The sequence below is a fragment of the Pyricularia grisea genome (assembly GCF_004355905.1).
Source record: "Pyricularia grisea strain NI907 chromosome Unknown Pyricularia_grisea_NI907_Scaffold_2, whole genome shotgun sequence".
Taxonomy (NCBI): domain Eukaryota; kingdom Fungi; phylum Ascomycota; class Sordariomycetes; order Magnaporthales; family Pyriculariaceae; genus Pyricularia; species Pyricularia grisea.
This window is the reverse complement of record NW_022156717.1, coordinates 6,239,161-6,259,884: the sequence shown is the minus strand read 5'-3', so window position 1 is coordinate 6,259,884 and position 20,724 is coordinate 6,239,161. Positions and strand designations below refer to the sequence as shown.

The following is a 20,724-nucleotide window of genomic DNA, read 5'->3' as shown; positions in this document are numbered from 1 at the left end:
TCAGGTCGGGCACATATCGAAAAGCCTTTGTTCTGAAAAAGATATTCTCCAATGGTTTTTACTAACAGAAAGACTTTAACAAGTCTATCAATTTGTCTTGAAGTCTCATGTGTTAGTCCGAGCGCCGCAGAGGTCTTGCACTGACAGGGTTTAAAGCCTTGCCAGCTTGACGAACGTTATCCAATGGGCTAACTTCACCGCAATAAGTGCAGGTACCTACCTTAGTCATCTCTACAAGCGGGACTGACTGAAAGTTTTGTCTTGCATAATTCACCGAAGCCATCCATGGGCAAACCGAAATAAAAGCCTGCGGATTTGGTGTTTTTCTTTTTTTCTTTTTTTAAGGGCCGGAGATCCATAACTTCGTTGGCTTTAGTAACTAACTGAGGCTTAACCTGGTGCATTCTGAAGTTCAAATATCAATTGATTAGATACTAAAGATTCAAGTGTAAATAGGGTAGTATTTGTCAACGGAGCTTTCCCAAGTTAGTAAATGCTGGTTGATGTTGAGGGCTAAATTCTTTTTTATTCATTTTTTTAATTATTTTTGTTTGGGACCAACCGGTGCTATTTTACAAGACTGATAAAGCTGTTATTGTCGGTTTAATTGACCGGAGCAAGAGGAAGAAAAAGAAGAAAGAGAAAGCCCGTGACTAAAAACGTGACCAGCCCGCTCATTCCAAGCAAAAGCCCACGCAATTCGAGAGCACTCGTCTCGCGTCCATGATCCCGACCGACTCAATCTCGGCACGTAACACTTTCCCCAAGCTGAGTTCGGGGTAATCGGAAAACGATACCCGAACCTTGTTCTGGAGTCATTGGAGGCTACCCTGCCCCTGTCACCGAGCTGCGGGGCCCAGGGTTGGTTTTCGTCGTCAGCTTCTGAGAAAAAGTCAAAATGGGGGACGGTCTTGCGGGAGAACAACGATACTACTACAACTGACCGCCGCTATCTGGATGCGCTGTCAATCTTTCGACATAAATAAAAAAAAACCTTATATTGGTCGATAAGATACGATACTTTTTTGATCATGCATTTGTTATCTGTCCCTATATTTCGATGCGCTGTCTTGTACTATTATTATCAGGGTTGGAGAGTAAAAAAGCTTGTTGCTTTTTTTGAAACTTGGCTAAAGCCAACTTGGTGAGTTATTAACGCGTTCGCGTTCCAAGAATTGGTTTACTCCAAAAGTCAAGCTACTCAGATCCTGCTCTGGGCAAAGGCTTACTTACTCTAGTTCTAGGAGATGTGAATTGATCCTGTAACTTACTCTACCGTCTTGACATCGCAAGCCCATCGCACTTCAATTGCAGTTGGGAATTTTCTTTGACTGGCTTCCTGCTTATGAGTGCGGGGATTCCCGTTCATGTTACAGCATTGTCCACGCGGTAACTCTTCCTGGGTCTCGTTATTTTCTCCACGTCAAGGTCCCCAGTCGGCACTGCAAACATCCCTCTTTGAGAATTTCCCCCGCACGCCAACCCCGGCTTTGTGGGGGAAAATGGATCTGCCATCCCGTCATTTTCGGTTGTAATAACCAGTTTTTTTTTTTTTTTTTTTTTTTTTTTTTTTTTTTGTGTATACCCCTCAAGAAACATATGGGGTAGGTAAGCTTGTCTGATTTTTCTCTGCGATCAGTCTGAAAATAATAATAATGGAGATTATCCGATTGGTGATTTAAACCCCCAGTCGACCTCCTCGACTTGTTTATTACCATGTTGTAACCACGATACTGACTCTTCTTTCGGTCCTTTTCTTTTTTTCCTTTGGTAGTTGGCATAGCGGTGGAATCGCCTCTTCCTTTTTTTTTTCTTCTTCTTCTCCCCCGACAAGATGAGCCACATCGACGTGAACAAGGCGCCCAGCGCGCACCACGAAGAAAATAATGCCTCCATCAGCAAGAATCGGCCTGTCAGCAGAGGCGTTGATACTGCGGCTCAGATGATTGGTGATCGTCAGGTTGTGGTGACGGATGAAGATGTCAGTCGCAGACAATAAATCCTTGTGCGAAACATTGTCAAGAAAGAAATGGGGTGGGGAAGAAAAAAAAAGACAATCCAATACTAACAAAGCAAAACAAACATCCGCGCAATAGAACAAGCGAATCCGCAGACTGACCGACAAGAGGATCCTGACCATCCTAATCTGGATCTATTTCCTCCAGATTCTCGACAAGAGCGTGCTCGGCTACGGCGCCATCTTTGGCATGCGCGAGGACTGCAACCTCACCGGCGACCAGTACTCGATGGTGTCGTCCATCTCGGCCATCGTCCAGCTCGCGTGGCAACCGTTTTCGTCGTGGCTGATCGTCAAGGTCCCTCACCGGATCCTGATGCCGTCGCTCGTCCTCGGCTGGGGCACGGCCCAGACCTTCATGGCGCTGTGCCACAACTACTCGGGACTGATGGTCACGCGCGCCCTCCTGGGCCTGTTCGAGGCCGGCTGCCTCCCGCTCTTCTCCATCATCACGAGCCAGTGGTACCGCCGCGCCGAGCAGCCCATGCGCGTCGCCTGCTGGTACGGAACCAACGGCCTCTCCACCATGTTCGCCGCCGCCGTCTCGTACGGCCTGGGCCAGATCGACGGCAGCATCCACAGCTGGCAGATCCTGTACATCTTCGTCGGCCTGATGACCGTCATCTCCGCCCCGGTCTGCTACTACCTCCTCGACAACGACATCCCCTCGGCCCGCTTCCTCGACGAGGACGACAAGCTCAAGGCCATCGAGCGCCTGCGCGCCAACCAGACCGGCACCGGAAGCCGCGAGTTCAAACTCCCCCACGTCTGGGAGGCGCTGCTGGAGCCAAAGACGTGGCTCTTCTTCGGCCTGGCCATGTGCGTCAACACGACGGCGGCCGTGACCAACACGTTCGGCCCCATAGTGGTGGCCGGCTTCGGCTTTGACAAGTACAGGGCGTCGCTGCTCAACATACCCTTTGGGCTCGTGCAGCTCATCGTCATCCTTCCTTCCTCGTGGGCCGCGCACCGGTACCGCATAAAGTCGGCCTTCCTGGCCATAATCATGCTTCCCGTGCTGGCCGGGTCCATCATGCTGTACGTGCTGGACCGCAAAACGGTCGCGCCGCTGCTGACGGCCTACTACTTCCTCGCCTTCGTGTACGGCGGCAACCCGCTGATCGTGTCGTGGATGATATCCAACACGGGCGGCACCACCAAGAAGTCGGTCATCATGTCGCTGTACAACGCCGGCAGCTCCGCCGGCAACATCATCGGCCCCTTGCTGTTCAACTCGGCCGACGCCCCCTACTACCACTCCGGCCTGACAAAGGTCATGGGCATCACTTGCGCCCTCGTCGCCGTCATCGGTCTCCAGGCTGCCAACCTCGTTTTCCTCAACAAGCTGCAGGAGAAGAAGAGGGTCACCAACGGCAAGCCGAGAAAGATCAAGGATCTGTCCATGGAGCACAGCTACTCGCACGCCGCCGAGACCGAACAAGAGGAGGTGGGCGAGGGCGGCGTCAGGCTCGGTGAGAATGCCTTTATGGACCTTACCGACAGGCAGAACGATGAATTTGTATATGTGTACTAGAAGTGCTTTTTACTTTGAGAAGGGGTAGGTTCAAAACTTGTGAAGACAATTGTCATCAGCATTGCTCATTGATTGGAGGGGCTGGTGTTTTTGTGGGAGCACGTTTTTAGACATTCGTCACAGCCAATGTTCATGAAAATACCTACGTATTACTTAATTTAGATAAAATGGACTATGGAAGCTAAAAGACATGATTCGTGACTAAAGATAGTATCAAAGAAATGGTATTTAAATGTCTCGGTACAAATAATGCAAAGAGGTCATGACAAAGGAAATGTGAGCTGTATCAGCAGGTATATGCAAAACAACAAACAGACAAAAAAAGAAAAAAGACAAGAGTTATACACAAAAGAAAACCCCCTCCCCTCACAGCTTCAAAACCTCACCAGGTCGCCCAACCAACTCCTCCACGCAAGCCGCAACCTCAGCCAACACCTCTACGGCCTGCTCCTTCCACGCCTCAAAAGTCACAATCTCCATGGTCAGCTTCCTGCCACCGTCGGCCACAAACGCCTGGCACTTCCACTCCCTGAGCGGCTCCTGGTGGGGGTATATGGTCTCCATGGTCGCGCCGAGGCCGCTGAACCCCAGGTCCTCGACGTGCTCGACGTCCTGGTGCACCACCGTGTCGAACCAGTCGACCTTTTCCCCGGTTTGCTCCCAGGCCGGGCAGCAGAGCTTGGCGATCTCGGACAGCGCCATGCCCTCGTGCGCCGACGACGCGGCGTGCTGCTCCTGCACCGCCTCGAGCAGGTCCGTGCCGGTCGTGACGCCGGGCGCAAGCTCGGCCCGGAACGGAATGTACTGCCAGCAGGGGCCGACGACCTTCTCGGCGGACGGGAAGCCCGTGCCGCGGCCCGAGACGACCTCGCCAAACAGTACGTCCGTCAGACCGCGGCGGCGGGCCAGGCAGAGCGCCCAGGCGGCCGTCGGGATCGTGGCGACGGTGATGCCGGGAGTATTGGTGGCCGCCGCCGAGATGTCGATGGTGCGGTCGACGGCAAAGTGCATGCGGCCTGATGCGGGGACCTGGGTCATGGGGCCGAGATCCGGGCGCAGAACCGTCGGTGGTGCCGAGCCGGCGAGCAGGTCCTTCCAGTACTTGACGCTGGTCGGGTTCGCCGTGCGGAGGGTGTGGTGCACGAAGCTCGAGAAGGGGATCGTCTTGGTGATGGGGGTCTTGCCGGTGTACAGGGCTTCCAGCTGGCGGAGGATGAGCGGGAGGCAGATCTCATCGTACTGCGCGTGCGAGATGCGCAGCACCAGGGCACCGGGTGCATTGGCGCCGGTCGATTGCGACCTGATGAGATACCACTTGACAAATGCGGCACCCTCTGGGATGTTGCCTTCTATGTCCTGATTGCACAGTTCATGGGTGAACTTTTGGATGTCGGTGCCTTCTGCCACATCGTGGTGGTCAAACTCGGCAACCATGTCATCGAGGACGACGCCATAACAAACGTTGTTTTGCGCGGTTGCGAACACAGTACGGAGGATCTCGTTCTGTTCCACCAACTCTTGACAGACCTGCTGCAAGCGTGCTAAGTCGAGACCACGGTGATCGTCAAAGTACATGGCTTCATACCGCATCGAGAAGCGGGGAACCTGCGTGCTGCCAGTGACAGCAACAGTCTGCAGTGGTCTGGTCGGGTAGGCGTCGGAAACCTTCCAGGGCTTGGCAAGCTTGGGCTTGATCTGCTGGTCAACGAATGCGTCGACGTCACCAATTTCCTCGAGAAGGGAAAAGGGGCTAGTGACACGTCCAGGTGTGCTAGATGCTTCTCCCTGCGCCTCGGTCGTGGCGATGCTAATATCCTCGGCAATCTTGGCCATGGCAGCAAGCGTCTTGGTCTTGAAGATTTGCGCAACTGAAATCTTGAAGCCGGCAGGCCGCGCTTCCGAGACAAGCTTCATGGCACCGATGGAATCGCCACCCAGCTTGAAGAAGCTGTCATCGGCACCGATTCCTGCAGCATCAAGATACAAGATCTGAGCCCAGAGATCGCGCAGACGAATCTCTTTGGCCGAAAGCAGCTCAGATCCGTTCTGAACCCTGCTCAATCTCTTCTCTTTAGTTGGCTGAGGTAGGAGTACCCTCTCGCCCTTGCGGCCCATATGAACCAGTTTGCCCTCATGATTAAACTTGGCAAGTTGACCAGTAGCGTGTAAATGGACCACTCCTTCCCCGTCGACTGGCGGTACTTGGCTAAGCCAAGTTGGGACGTCGATAGCAGGGAGGCTCAGTGCATCGGGGCTGTCGACGACAATTTCACCCACAGCGCCGCGCGGGACAAGAATCTGGTTTGTATCAGGGTCAACCAACCAGATCCTGTCCACCTTGGCACCGACATCAACGGACCCAACAGCATCCCGACCGAGCTGATCCAACTCAGCAAGCGTCTCTGCGGTGGGCTTGACCGCTACAACGGACTGCACAACATCCCCCACCTTGACGCTCTCGTCGACCAAGCCCTCGCAAAGCAGGGCCGTGACGTCCTTGAGCGTCTGCAAAACCCGCTCCATTGTCGACATGTCGACCGTGTGGGAGTCAAAACTGGCCATGACGTGGTAACCATCAGCAGCCAACGCGCACACCAGCATGAGCGCATACGTATTGAACTTGAGCGCCTCCTTGGCCGCCTCGGCGTCGTTTGCCGGCACGAGCCTGCTGGCCGGGTACTTGGGATCAAAGGCATCCTCGGCGCCTGCGGGGTGCAGGACCAAGCCGGTGCGCAACTCGCACGCCTCCATGGCGTCGGGGCTGACGCGGCGGATATGCTGGAGGCCGGTGTGTTCAAAAGGGATTTGACTGACGGTTTGATCTTGAATGAGTGCGAGGAAGTCGGCGACGCGGGTTTGCTTGTCGACGGCAACGCGGATCGGAACGGTTGTTATCATGGGACCCTCGATAAGATCGGCACCGGCGACAGGGGCGTTGCGGCCAGTCAGCGTCTCGCCAAAGACGATGTCGTTGTGGCCAGCGTACATTGATGCGACGAGAGCCCAAGCACCGCGGACAATTGTTGCTGTTGTGGTCGCCGAGGCGCTGCTTCTTGGTGGCGCAGGGATAGATATCTCCAATAGAGAGTCGGCTTGGGTGATGTAACCCTCATGCGGCAGGGCTGGGAACTGAACCGCTGTGGCTCCCTCCAACTGCTGGCGCCAATAAGCCTCACATGCACTCTGATCGACCTCGGTGAGGAATCGGATGAAATGCTTAAACTCGGCAGGCCTCTCGGTCGACAGCCCGTCATAAGCTCTGTTGACCCGGTCAATGACAAGAGGCATTGCCCAGCCATCATACAGCGCGTGGTGCATGGTTAATACAAAGTCGACCTTGTCCGCGCTTTGAACCAGACCGTAGCGCACAAGAGGCTTGCCCAGGTCCATGGAATCTTCCCTGTCTGCCTCTAAATATGCCTCGACTGTCACGCCCGACCGCCACTCGATCGGCTTCTGAACAACAACCTGCTGGAGGCCGTGACCAGGAACCTGGATGATTCGTGTTCTGAGGATGGCAGAATCCCTAGCAGCCGTCTCAAACGCATCTTGAAGTCTTTGTGCTTCTATCATATCTGCTAGTTGCAGAACACGCTGAGCAACGTATGAGTCTGGGAACTTGGCCGAGAGAGCCATGAGACCTTCCTGTAAAGGAGTGCAGGGGTAAACATCCTCGACCTCTGACTCTTTAATGTCGCAATATTTACTCGCGGCTTGTCTTGCCTCTTCAGTAGTCCACGTCTTTTCGATCAAAGAGAACGGGGCAATATCTTGAGGCTTGGAGCTCTCCAGGTTACTGTCGACAACAGCAACGGCAGCCATATCCATAAGCGTGTGGTTGTTGAAGACTTGAGCCACAGTGAGAGCGATGCCATCGACTCTTGCAGCAGAGACGAGCTTCATTGCTCTCAAAGAATCTCCACCAATCCCAAAGAAGCTGTCTTGCAGACCAATCTCGACATCTGTGTTGAGTATCCTCGCCCAAAGCGACCGAAGAGTCCGCTCCAGATCATTCAACGGCCTCGAGGGCTTGGGCGACAGCAGTCTCAACTTTGCAATCTGCTCACGCGTCATCGAGTTGCCCAGCGCCTTGAGCTTTTTCCTGTCAATCTTTGCCGAAGCCAGCACCGGCATTTGCTGGAGCGGAATGTACGCAGCGGGGACCATGTAGCGCGGGAGCTCCTCGCCGAGCAGGTTGTCCATGTTGGCCATGATGACGGCAAGCTCGGGGCTGAGCTTGACGATCTCTCCCATGCCGACCTTGTCGTTCTTGATCTTCTTGGTCTTGATTCCGTTAACAATCGGCTGCTCGTCCACGAAAACGACCAGCGTCGGCTCCGCGCCGTTCGGACGGACAACTTCGGCGGCGATCTTGACGCAAGGTGGGAGGTTCTTGCGGAGGTGGTATTCAATCTCGGACAGCTCGATTCGCTGCCCGCGCAGCTTGACCTGCTGGTCCTTCCTCCCGACGAACACAATGTAGCCGTTGGCGTCATACTTTACGAGGTCGCCGGTTTTGTAGAGCACACCAGTGCGACCTTTGGACCCGAAGTGGCCTTTGGGCAGCCAGATGGGATCCTTGATAAAGACCTCGGCAGTCTTCTCCGGCTGGCCAAGATAGCCGAGGCCGACAACTGGGCCCTCGATCAGCAGCTCGCCGACGGACCCTACCGGCATGAGCCTGTTGTGATCATCAGGATGGACAATCCAGGTGACGCCACCCTTGCCCTTGCCGATGGTGGTGTTCTCGGCAGACACCTCGTGGTTGATGGTGCAGCCAACTGTGCACTCAGACGGCCCGTATGCGATGACGACCTTGGTCAACCGACTCCAGGCCGCCGCGTCGCCAGCACTGACCGCCTCGCCTCCCAGGCCAAGTACGTCGAGCGAGCGCATGACCTTTTCCGGATCTTCTAGAACACGGGCGACACTGGGCGTCATGTGGGCCATGTTGGCACCGCTCGCCATGATGGCCGCGCCGAGGTTGTCGACTCGACCGGCCTCGCTCGGGACGCAGACGGTGCCTCCCTGCATCAACGTGCACAGCATGCAGTCGATGCTGACGTCAAATGCATAGCTGGCAAACTCGAAGACGCGACTGGTCTCGCAGTAGCCAACCGCCTCTGCTCTTGGGATGGCACCAGACACAAAGTTGGCGTGGCTGCAAATGACTCCCTTGGGAACACCTGTGCTGCCCGAGGTAAAGATGACGTACATTGGGCTGTTGGGTGGTACTACCGGGAGGAAGCCCATCGAGGCACCAACCCCCCAGCCGGCATGCTCTAGCGTTGTGTCGTCGGACGTGACGAGAACGACGGCCGGCTTTTGTTGGCCAGACTTGTCCTCGGCGTTGGCGTCTTGAGCAATGCGGGAGGCCAAGTCGGCCTGAAGCTTGGAGCAGACAACTGCCTTGGCACGCGTCTGGGATGCAATGGTCTTGAGTCTTGCCTCTGGCTGCGCGGGGTCCGTCAAGACGAACGCGGCTCCGGACTTGAGTACTCCAAGCAGTGCCGGGGTTGTCCAGCGGGACTTTTCGAAGACGAGCATGACAATATCCCCGACGCGCACACCGGCCTGCGTGCGAAGCTGGCGGGCTATCGTGTTGCTTAGGGACTCGATCTCATGATATGTAAAGTCGCCATCCCAGGCTTGTACTGCAACTTTATCTGGGGTGATGATGCTTCGTTCTGAGATGAGGTCGTGTATGCATCGATCAACAGTCGGTGGCATGGAGGCATTCCAGAACCATATCTGATTGAGATCTTCATTGGAAGGACCAATGAGGTCCCAGACTAGACGAGCCGAATCAGATTGTCCATCAATACGCGTCCCTGGTTTGGACATGATGACTTGTGAGAGTATGGCTGTCAGGTATCTTGTAAAGGTCTGCAGTGCCCTTCCGGCCCACAAGCGTGTGATTTCCGAGTTTGTCCATTCGAATGAAATGACGAGTTGTCCAGGAGACGATTTGAGTTTGATACAAACATTATACTGCAGTTGCAAGTGCAAAAGAACAATGAAGTCAGCACGTGTAAAGGCATAACTCAAGCCAAGACTGCATCTACCTCCGAGATAGAACTGGACAGGGGCGACTCACAAGAATTTGAGAAACTACACCGTTTTTAATATCCGACTGCGCCGCATCGGTAAAGTATACCGTACTGTTGGCTCCGACTCTTTCATCTGATCTGTGAATTGTGTCTGCAATGAGACGTTCTGCTTCCCTGTGGGCCTCCTCAATGGTTGCACTGGGTGTAACCATAAATTTGGCAACTTGAGCCGTGAACGTCTGGACTTGGTCCCCGTCGGGCTGCGTCGTCTGAGAGTATCGATGGTACGTCCAATCATCGACGTAGCGACCAAATCTCAGGGCCTCTATGCCGTCTTCCTCACCAGAGCGGGCCACGAGGAGCCGCCATGCCAGCAACGCGGCACTGAGGGGTATGTCTGCCGGGTTACAATAAGTGAGGAACCCATCGCGCGTCCTTGTGTACAGAGTTGTTGATGTCACTGATGGGCTGGTGGGACCGTTGCTGCTTGATCCGTGTGTCTGGAATCCGCGAGATGCAGAGTCTAAACGTCCATTCCGGAGCGTTTCCGGGTCCTGGGGTGTGAGTTGCAGCATTTAGGTATAATATGTATGCAGAAAACCGGGTCAATATTCCTTAGATGTATAGTGTTAGGAAAGCTTTCGTGGGGGAGCCCTTATAGATTATGATGGTGATGCAGCAATGATGCAGTTGTACATGGAATGGCAAAATTGGTTGGAGGGTGAAAGAGAGAAAGACCAAGACAAGGACGGCGGGGAGAATGAACACTTCAGAGCAGATCAGATAAGATTATCAAAATTTGCCGGGGAACGGCACATATATATCCCTCGTATAGGCGTGAAAGGAAAGGGTGCCCTGGAAAGTGCCGTCTTGAAGGCTACTCAAACTACGAACCGCCAAAACAAGATGATCCTCGGCTTTGGCCTGAGCAGACAGACGCTAGCGGAGGATAGGGGTGGGCACTTACCCCTACGGTTACTCGGCCAGGACCGGAAGGTTGCAAGTAAGGTATCCATCGCTACCAATCCTGTATCATATGGGTCGAGTGGAGTGCAGAGGTGATGGCACCTGTCACCGAGACCGAGACCGGCGACGCCATGATCCAGGAGGGTTCAAAATATCCGACTTGTACGATGCAGTTCAGGCACTCCTTAATGAGCAGAGCAAATGTGTTGAAGATTAGATCATGCCAGGATTATAGAGGGAAGAAAAGGGGTTTCTGATGTACTTGTGTTATTTTGGTAACCTTGAGTGGACATTGAACATTAAAGTGCGATGATTCTACTATTCTAATAAGCTTGCATGAGATCGCTTGACCCGTTCATTCATGCCCTTCAGGTGGGTAAGATGTGGATAGTGATGGTAAATCGTCGTATGACGAAAGAAATACCAGTATCGGTAAGTGGGCGGCGACACAAGGAGACTGCAAAAGTGCAAAGATACGCAGATCATCAACCTGGTGACCGGTAACTTCCACAAGACCGGTATGAAGAGCTCCGGGGGGGTTATAGTTCTAGATAGCGCGGTGCATGTCAGTTTGGTATGTGTTGTCCTCGTCCTTTTGGTGGACGTTGAACGATAGCGTCGTACGCGAACCAGAAAAGCTCTGGGTATGGGAGGCAAATAAACGACATCATTTTCATGCACAAGCCGGAGGGGGGTGGGGACTTTTTGTGGCCTGTTCCCATCCGACACTACCATTAACATGCGTGGTATTCAGGGCAACTGGGAAAGGGACCACTGGGTAGAATCGGAAGAAAATTTCAATTCTCCTTGACAGACCGAGTGCCGGATTTAGCTCCGTTTTTGGCAGCCATGAGGTGTGGATTTTTAGCCAGCTTTCGGTAGAAGCCTGTGACTGCCAAGTCGTCGTGGTGGTCCCCCAATCGGCGGCTCCAACTGCTGCTTTTGATGCAATGTCGGCAATTTTCCATCCTTCCTACAGTTAGTGTATGGAGGATGATTGTTTCATGAATAAAACAGACTTTTTTTTTTACGAAATGGTAGTAGCTCAGCTAGGGAGCTGAAATGAGTAAATATCCAAAAAAAAGTATAATTCCGCCGCTGAAGCGATAGATGAAAGCATACTAAATTGAGGGCTCTTTATCCGTAGGTAGTTTCTCGCGACTTGCTTGCTCGTTCTAGCCGAGTCATCGAGGTTGACATTAAGATGAGGCACTTAAGAGCAACGAACGCCAGTCACCGAAGTTTGGGTCCAGGCATGCAATCAAATCACGTCGCCGCTTGTGGTTGGTTGAGTTGTCGAATCACGTGCACTGAACCAGCTTCAATTGGTGGCAAAACCCTGCGAAAACAACCCCAGTTTAGACCCAACGAACGCTCCATCAAAGTTATCAGATCCGCGCTCGGGGTGGATCCCAGAGAGCAAAAATTTTTATCAGATCAAAAAAGACCGACATCGCCCCATTTACATAGTACATACACCCTTGCAAGCCCTGTTCGTTTACCCCCTCCCAAGCCCCTCCTTACCAAGTGACAATCCACCCTCCCACCTTCTTGAACCAGAAAAAGAGACTCGGCGTCTCGGCCAATTTGGAAAATCGCTCGCCATAGACTGGCAGTCGCTTGGATGAAATACTCAAGTGCACAGTCATACAACCGAATTACATGGTGGTAAATAACTCCCCTGAGAAACTTAACTTACAATCACGAATTCCCCGAATCGGGTATTTCTGAATGGATATGGTCGAGTCAATACAGAGTTCTAGATGCATTCGAGAACGCGTAATACTCCGCAAAATGAACAGCAAAAAACAAAAAGTATAGCCCACCCCCAGAAGAAAATGCTACTATTCTATGCGTGGATCGACTTGTGGGCCGGCACTGAAATTGTCCCCAGTCGCATGCATCGGTGGGCCCTTGGCGTCTGCATCCGAGCATGCCATTACATACCTACGCGAAGGTCGTCGCCGGGGTTTCCTTTTTTGATCCAAGACGGCCTTTTGTCAAACACCTCAGAAAGAGATGAGAGACGACGCTTCTCCTGCGTTTCTGTAGACGTTTGTTCCCTCACGGTTTGTCGTCTGTTTTGTCTGTCGTCACAATGTCAGCTGATAGGGAACCTCGTCACAGCGATGCTGCTGCTGCTGCTGCTGCTACTGCTACTGTTGTTGTCGACGAGACGATTGCGGTAGATACTACCCATCAGTCGACCGATGCCAAGAAGCAAAAAGATAACAAACAGCCTTCGGTAGGTCAAAGCTGTAACAGCTTCCCACACCCGTGCCTCACCAAGCATCCATGGGTAACTAATGTACAATGTATAGAGCTCGTCACAAATCTTCACCTATCTCAATCTTCTCTTCCGCACAAAGCCAGCATGGGTCGACATCATACTCGTCCTGGTAGGCACCATCTCCGCAATCGGGGCCGGAACGCCAACGCCGCTCATCGGTATCGTTCTCGGTAACTTGATGGATGATCTGAACAGCGCCAGCTGCACAAGCAGTGATAGCAGCGATCCGTACGCCATCGAGTCCAGTGTCAACTCGTCCGTCAAGCTGCTCGTCATCATCGCGGCGGCACAATTCTGTCTCATTTACATCTATGCCGTGTGCTGGCGGCTTCAGAGCGAGCGACTGACGCACCGCCTCCGCGATGCCTATTTCCGGTCCGTCTTGGCGCACGAGCCAGCCTTCTTTGACAACAGGAGCGCAGGAGAAGTCTCGTCGAGATTGAGCGCCGATTGCGCCGCCGTCCAGGCCGGCACTTCGGAAAAGGTCGGCACCGTCATCGGCCAAATCTCCTTCTTCTGCACCTCTTTTATTGTTGCGTTTGTACGTTTGCCGGTCCTGGCGGGGATCATGACGTGCATCTTTCCCGCCTTTGTCGCCATGTCTTGGCTCACGGGCGGCCCCTTGGTCAAGTTCTCCGGCCGTGTGATGGAGGCTTCGGCCTCTGCTGCGTCGATTGCTTCCGAGGCACTCAACAACGTGGCTGTTGTGCAAGCGTTCGGGGCCGGCCCGAGACTCGAGGCCAAGTTCGCATCACACATGGCTTCCTCGAGAACCGCCGGAATCAAGAAGGCCTTTGTGGCTTCACTTCAAGCGGGCTCAATCTACTTCATCAGCTACTGCGCCAACTCGCTTGCTTACTGGCAGGGCAGTCGTATGATTGCCGATTCACAAATTCATGGGGGTGATGCCACCGTCGGAAAGGTCTTTACGGTTGTATTCTTGGTTGTCGATGGTATGTTCTGACCCCCCCACCCCCCAATGGCCATTATCAGGGAGTATATGCTTACCAAGCATTCCAGCTTGCATCGTTTTTGGCGGTGTTACTCCAATGCTTCCAATCTTTAGCGGTGCCTCATCTGCCTACCTGCGGCTCAAGGCAGACATGGATCAGCCCAGCTCCATCGACGGCACCGATGACTCTGGCGATCGACTACCACACGACACGCCGGGTGCCATAGAACTCCAAGGAGTATCCTTCTCATACCCCTCAAGACCGGAGCAGCTCGCTCTGAGTGATGTCAACCTTTATTTCCCTGCTGGGAAACACACCGCGCTCGTTGGTCTCTCTGGCAGCGGCAAGTCCACAGTGGCGGCGCTCGTCTCTCGCCTGTACGACCCCCTAAGTGGGACCATCACATTCGACGGCGTCGATATCCGTCAACTCAACGTCAGCAACCTTCGCAGCTTCATCAGTCTGGTACAACAGGAAGCGCCCCTATTCGATCGATCCGTGCTCGAGAACATTGCTCTGGGCCTCGTCAACTCTCCCGCTCCCGCCCACGAAAAGTTCAAACCCATCCTGAACAGCCCCATCCTTGCCAACCTCGTCGCCAACGGGGACAAAGACGTCCTTGAGGTCGCGCGCGGCCAGGACCCCGACCTGGCCGAGCTTGTGGAGCTCGTATATGCAGCGGCACAGCTTGCGGACGCTACCTTCATCGACAGCTTCGACAACGGCTACAGCACCCAGGTCGGCGTGGGCGGCAAGCTTGTCAGTGGTGGGCAGCGCCAGCGGATCGCATTGGCACGAGCACTCGTCCGTGATCCAAGGGTCTTGGTCTTGGATGAGGCAACGGCGGCTTTGGATTCGGCTAGTGAGAGACGAATCCAGGTCGCCATCGACCGCGTGGCTGCTGCTGGTGGCCGGACTGTCATTTCGATTGCCCACAGGCTCTCCACCATTCGAAATGCGGACAACATTGTGGTCATGCGAGATGGTAGGGTAGTGGAACAGGGCGCATACACGGATCTAGTCACCTCTGGTGGTGCATTTGCTGCCATGGTAAATCTCCAGGGCATCGGCTCGGGTGATGACCACGACAGCGTCTTGTCTTCAGGCAGCACATTCATTGACGCAAAAGGTGCTGATGCGTTTGTGTCGGTAAAAGAGCAAGATCATCCAATTCAGTCTGAGCGCTCTAGTGAGCAAGCCGAGAAGTCACCGATCCCCGCAGACTCAGACAACGAGAAGAATGAGGCTCCTGCGGACAAGGACTCCGATAAGCCTGCATCAGAGGTCGTCAAGGGGCTCGGCTGGCTTGTTCGACCAAGCATATGGTGGCTAATCATGGGTATCATTGGTGCCGCCATCGTCGGTTGCGCATTCAGCGCATCGGGTCTTCTCGTCGGAAACACTCTTGCTCTTCTTAATCCCTGTACCACTACCCCTGACGGTGTTTTGAGGTTTGGTCAACTTTTCGGTGGGCTGATTTTCATGCTTGCCTTTGTCGAACTGGTCGCCAATGTGGGCAGCTGGCTTGGATTCGGTGTCGTCTCCGAGAACATTCTTTACAAGACCAAAGTGTTGTCCCTGCGGGCATTGATGGGTCAGACTGTGGAGTGGCACCAGTCCGAGGGACGCACGCCCGCCTCTCTGCTCTCCATCATCACCAAAGACGGCGCCGCCCTTCAGGGATTCAGTGGCTCCATCGTGGGCACTCTGCTGTCGATCCTGGTGAACTTTTTGTTTGCCGTAATTCTTTCCCATATCCTAGCTTGGAAGATCGCCCTGGTCTGTCTGGCGGTTGTTCCGATTCTCCTAGGTGCGGGCGTCATGCAGTATCATGCATTCGCCCGCTTCGACGAGAAGCATGAAAAGGCCTACGCCAGCGCCATTGGAATCACGGTCGAGGCAGTCAACTCGATGAAGACGGTTGCTAGTTTGTCTCTGGAGAAGGAGCTGATTGGGACTTATCGTCGCATGCTCAAAGGCCCTCAGAGAGACATCCTCAAGGCTAGTTTGCACACGAACATCTGGCTTTCGGTTGCCAACAGCACCGGCTACTTTGTCAATGGCCTGGTTTACTGGTGGGGATCTCAGCTCATCATGAGGGGAGAGTACACCCAGAGCCAGTTCTTCACAGTCAACATCGCCCTCTTGGTGAGCGCGAACCTTTGGGGTCACACGTTTGCTCTCGCCCCTGAGATTTCACGCGCCAAGGCTTCCGCCTCAAGGATCCTCGGTCTGATCGACCTGAATCCCAATCGTGACCTGGCCCTCCCCAAGAAGGGCAGCAGCGCCGGCGAGAAGCAGAAACAGAAAGACGTCGAGGCGTCCGCCGAGCCCAAGTCCCCATCGCCGGCGACGATGCTATTATCCGAGGGCGAGAACCGCGGCGTCGCCATCACCTTCCGCGACGTATCCTTCGCCTACCCCACCCGACAAAACGTACCCATCCTCAACGGGTGCAACTTCACCATCAACCCCGGCCAATTCGTCGGCCTGGTCGGCCCGTCTGGCGCGGGCAAATCCACCATACTAGCGCTGATGCAGCGGCTGTACTTGCCGAGCTCGGGCGCCATCGCTATCGACGGCGTCGACCTGAGCAGCGCGGCGGGCCGGCACGCGTTCCGCGACGACGTGGCCGTCGTGCCGCAGGACAACGCGCTGTTCGACGGCACGGTGCGCTTCAACGTCGGGCTGGGCGCGCGGCCGGGCCAGGAGGCGACCGACGCCGAGATCGAGGAGGCGTGCCGCCTCGCCAACCTGCACGACACCATCGTCGACACCCTGCCCGACGGCTACGACACCGAGTGCGGGCCCAACGGCAGCCGGCTCAGCGGCGGCCAGCGCCAGAGGCTGGCCATTGCGCGCGCCCTCGTCCGCCGGCCCAGGCTGCTGCTGCTCGACGAGAGCACGTCGGCGCTGGACGCGGAGAGCGAGGCCGCGCTGCAGGAGGGGCTGGAGAGGGTCGCGAGGGGCATCACCGTCGTCGCCATCACGCATCGCCTGCACACTGTCCAAAAGGCTGATGTTATACTTGTGGTTGAGGGAGGTAGGGTCGTGGAGAGGGGCTCGCACAGAGAGCTTCTGGAGAGGAGCGAGAGCTATCGTGTCAATGCCATGCAGCAGATGCTGCAGTGAACTGTCAGGGTCTGAGAATGTTCAGTCTGGCTGTGAGGAGCTCGCTTGTATGTTGAGAATGCAAAGTCGTTTTTTTTTTTCTTTTCTTTTTTTTTAAAAAAATCTTGTTGCTTGGGAGAATACCAACTGAGTTTATAGACTAGCGAGCATTGGGCGTTAAATAGTCATCAAAGTATAGAAATAATTATCCCTTGATATTTGGTATTCCTGGCATGTACAACAGTAATGCCTTGAAGCAGATGCTTTCCCCCACCAGGTTAAACTCGTCCAAGTCATCGTCGGAGAAGCCCCATACCAAAAGCATGATAACAACCCACAATGCATGGCACATTTTGCTGTTTGATGTTTCCAAATCAAATTGTACGGACTTTTTCTCTGCTATGTTAGCCGTTCTCTTAGCTTATATTGATGAACACCGCTTTCTTTTCTATTCGGGCGGGCTCGTACTTGATGTGGAGGGTAAAATACAATGAGCTGGCAGTAAGATTAATACTCATGCCTCAGCTCGAGTCTGAGCTGGCGATTATATCTATGCATTCTGGCCTTGTTGTCTTTTTATGATAGTCAACAATACATCCGCTGGCCTAATATCGCATTGGCAACCAATAGCTTTTTTGCCTCTGTTCGTAGCAAACGTCTTTTTATTGGTGTTTCAACTTATACCAGCTCTTGAAACAGTAAATATCCGTCATGTCCTTATGCTGGTGAGTCACTGAACACATGTCTATTCTGAATGCGGTACTTATTACCTAGGACTGAAAACAACTTAGTTATGGCGGCCTTCTCACAAAATAGGTCGGCTGGTGATTCTTCGTGTCATTTCATATCGGATCCTTTTGAATTTACAGGGAGACTGATTCTTAAAAGTCAAAGATCCATCGATGCCTAGGAAGTGTCTCCAACATACACACAACTGTCACGCAGGGGAGCACACGAGAGTCAATACTTGATATTGGCACTGAGGTTTTGGCAGTGTATGGAGCACAGGTACCCTGCTATTCAAGAAGACATACGCCTATTGCTATATCCATCTTATTTATCTACAAAACTCCTAAAAAGTTTGCAGCGCATCTGACAAACTTATGGCATCTAGCCTTCCCCTCCTTTCTCGGCAGTATATACTTGACCCACCAATCGACTTAGGTCATTAAGCCCTTAAGAGCGGTAGACAACCAGGTTCACGGGCATGCAGGGGCGCTCAGGGTCCTCGGCTGCAGTTGGGAGTGTTATGTCAGTAAATGCTTGCACTCCAAGTCGCTCACAATACGAACAAATCGCGTCCTCCGAGGCAACTTCTAAGAGCGGTAGTGGGGAAAACACATACCGGGGTTTCCAGCCGGTGACCAGCGGAACTCATGCCTCTCGCCCGAGGCGGAGCGCACGCAGATGTGGCCGCCAGGTGCCTCACCCTCGAGGGCTCGGGCCACGAACGCGAGCTCGGTCTGCAGCTCATCCGTGTCGGGGTTGCAGCTGTAGATGGGGTGGAAGATGGCACGGGGGTCTCCGCGCTCCGTCATGAACAGCTTGGTGGTGTTGTCGGTCTCGGTGTACTATGTTATCGTTAGTTGTCTTTGTCAAAGCTCACAAATCTACCTTTCTGTCGCCTGTCCAGTGCAGAACTAACCTCGCCGTTGATGACGGCACGGATGGTCGGGACGACGGTGGCCATGGTGATGACGCCGTCGACAAGAGTCAGCTCATCGGTGGAGTTGCCAGCGGGCGAAAGGAACGGGTGCTGGTCGCCGCCACCAGACGACCAGATGTTGTAGAGACGGTTGTGGATCTCGGGGAAAGCAGGGTTCTGGACCTGGATGGCGAACTCCTCAGTGATGGTGTTGGGGAGCTCCTCGGTCGGGATCTCGCAGCCCTTGACGATGGACGCGGCCGCGGCGAGCATGAGCAAAAAGGAGGCCATGATGATAGCTAGTTTATGGAGATGAAGCGAGGGACTGTTTAAGAGTGATGTGTGATCCAGATGATGCTGCTGCTGGTTGAACAAGAAGGTTAACAGGAGATCATACTGGTTGGATCTGCGGTTTATATAGTCAGTCGTTGGAGACGGCGGCTATATCCAATATATCCCGCCGCGCGTCTATAATTCTACACATTGTTTCTATTTACAGAACCATACTACTGCGAGTCCCCCCAATCACAAATAATCGTATATAGAACCGATCAGAAATGGCTACCCTCCGTACATGCCAAGAGCTTCAATACGGCCTCTGCTGCATGCATGTAAGAACCGACCACCGAGAGACCTCTAGTGGACCATATAGTCTTCTCACGGCCCATTCCACGAATCATCTCCGGTCGAGCCCTGAAAATATGGGTCAGGATCGGCGGCTGCTCGGCCCCCAACAACATCTTCAACACCTCGAAAGCCTTGGGTGGATGCTGCCAATTTCTGCACGGCTCGGAGATTGAATGGTTTTTTTGGCGACGGCTATATTGATCCTCTCCTCATTTTACCCCCTGCAAATCCCATGGGCCGGTCCGATGCCTAGACTTCAGACACGAACGCCTCCACTGTCAAGCCTTATTATTCTTCAGCTGTCATGTTTTGACCCCACTGGAGATGTGACCTGTTTGACTATGGAATGAGGTGTTTTATTGTCTCAACTCGTTCAGATCTGCCCAGGTCTCCACGTGTGTTGGGTCTTGGTGCAAGGGCAGGAGTCTTGGGTTTGCCCATTCAGAGCAACCAAGATTCAGTGGGATTAGGTAGCTTTCTTGGCATCTTAGCAGTTTCTCAGATCTACACTCTCCGCCTTTCCTACCCGAGCTTCGCGCCAGGAAATATCAACTTTGGAAGTTCAATACCTTTGTCCTTCACGAGGTAAAAATAGAAACCACGCAGACATAAACCATCAGGCACGTAAGTCACCGCGGCCCGAAAACCGCATTCCATAGACCAAGATGCGGGACCAGCGAGATGAAACCCCTGTCTACGACAGGAAGGTTCTCGCATTCATTTGAGGTGACATGCCATTGCTGCACAAGTCTTAATATACTTTTTTTCTTCGCTTCCACAGCAGAAAAACAAAGTGTTCCTGGTGTCCAGTCTAGCGGGAAATAACACGTCTGATATACGCTCAAAGGACTACAACTTGTAGAGAGACTTCTCAAACGGATAGAAGGATGCTTGCACATCTTGGGTAAAACACAAAATTAAAAATAAAGCAATTGGCTTGTTTGCCGCGAAAATCATGTTTGACAGCTCGGCAGGTAGCAACAGGGCAGCTTGCAAACTATGACTAAGTAGTATGGATAGAGGGATTGAGTGGACGGGGCGCAAAAAAAAAAAAAAAAAAAAAAAAAAGTTGAACTTTGATCAAGAAAATGACGGCCCGAAACTGTAAAGGCGCCTAGCCTAGCTTGACTCTTCCCGGCTAGCTTCCCGCCAGTACTGGCATCCACTATGGTCCGCCGGGTAGAGGGCGCCATCCCCCACAGATCGTGCCCAATTGTAGCAGTGCCGCCCATGCACAGCAGTGGAGTATAGAGCTTCACGCTTGACCACTTTTCAACTACATCGTCTTGGCCTTTCCCCCTCCCTCTCTTCAGCATTCCGTCTTTAGCCCTCACCAGTGTCTTTGTAATTTCTCCGTCTACTCATAACCCATTTTGGGAAAGTTCAAGGTAGGCATCGCATACGAGGTCAGGAGGAGCTGCTGCACGAGCTGAAAATAGCCCGGCCGTATCCAACCTACCTAGGTAGGTAGGTAGGTAGATCGCCGTTCGCCACGCCGAGCGCGGACTCCATCCCTGAAATCTCACCCGCG

The 20,724-nt window shown here is 53.5% G+C and overlaps 5 protein-coding genes across 5 annotated transcripts; 3 read left to right on the top strand and 2 right to left on the bottom strand.

The window, feature by feature from the left end:
- The first annotated feature begins 1,657 nt into the window (after positions 1-1,657).
- On the top strand, positions 1,658-10,422 carry PgNI_04431 (uncharacterized protein). The gene is made up of 3 exons (XM_031124478.1): positions 1,658-1,981; positions 2,097-9,554; positions 9,660-10,422. Exons 1-2 carry the CDS (start codon positions 1,835-1,837, stop codon positions 3,549-3,551), a joined length of 1,602 nt encoding a protein of 533 aa, XP_030985542.1. The 5' UTR covers positions 1,658-1,834; the 3' UTR covers positions 3,552-9,554; positions 9,660-10,422.
- Positions 3,918-10,176, bottom strand: PgNI_04432 (uncharacterized protein; the record flags this gene model as incomplete). Its single annotated transcript, XM_031124479.1, has 2 exons — positions 3,918-9,542; positions 9,649-10,176. The coding sequence occupies 2 exons, from the start codon at positions 10,174-10,176 to the stop codon at positions 3,918-3,920; spliced, it is 6,153 nt and encodes a 2,050-aa protein (XP_030985539.1).
- A 1,503-nt stretch (positions 10,423-11,925) lies between the features above and the next one.
- On the top strand, positions 11,926-12,590 carry PgNI_04430 (uncharacterized protein; the record flags this gene model as incomplete). Its single annotated transcript, XM_031124477.1, has 2 exons — positions 11,926-12,182; positions 12,581-12,590. Coding segments are annotated over 2 exons (267 nt in total), but the record flags the coding sequence as incomplete, so codon positions are not given.
- A 75-nt stretch (positions 12,591-12,665) lies between these two features.
- PgNI_04429 (uncharacterized protein) lies at positions 12,666-16,942 on the top strand (the record flags this gene model as incomplete). Its single annotated transcript, XM_031124476.1, has 3 exons — positions 12,666-12,812; positions 12,889-13,810; positions 13,878-16,942. The coding sequence occupies 3 exons, from the start codon at positions 12,666-12,668 to the stop codon at positions 16,940-16,942; spliced, it is 4,134 nt and encodes a 1,377-aa protein (XP_030984311.1).
- Positions 16,943-17,915: 973 nt separating this feature from the next.
- On the bottom strand, positions 17,916-18,966 carry PgNI_04428 (uncharacterized protein). Its single transcript, XM_031124475.1, has 3 exons — positions 18,567-18,966; positions 18,267-18,492; positions 17,916-18,153 (listed from the first exon to the last, which is right to left on the bottom strand). The coding sequence occupies exons 1-3, from the start codon at positions 18,855-18,857 to the stop codon at positions 18,098-18,100; spliced, it is 573 nt and encodes a 190-aa protein (XP_030984312.1). The 5' UTR covers positions 18,858-18,966; the 3' UTR covers positions 17,916-18,097.
- Between the last annotated feature and the right edge of the window lie 1,758 nt (positions 18,967-20,724).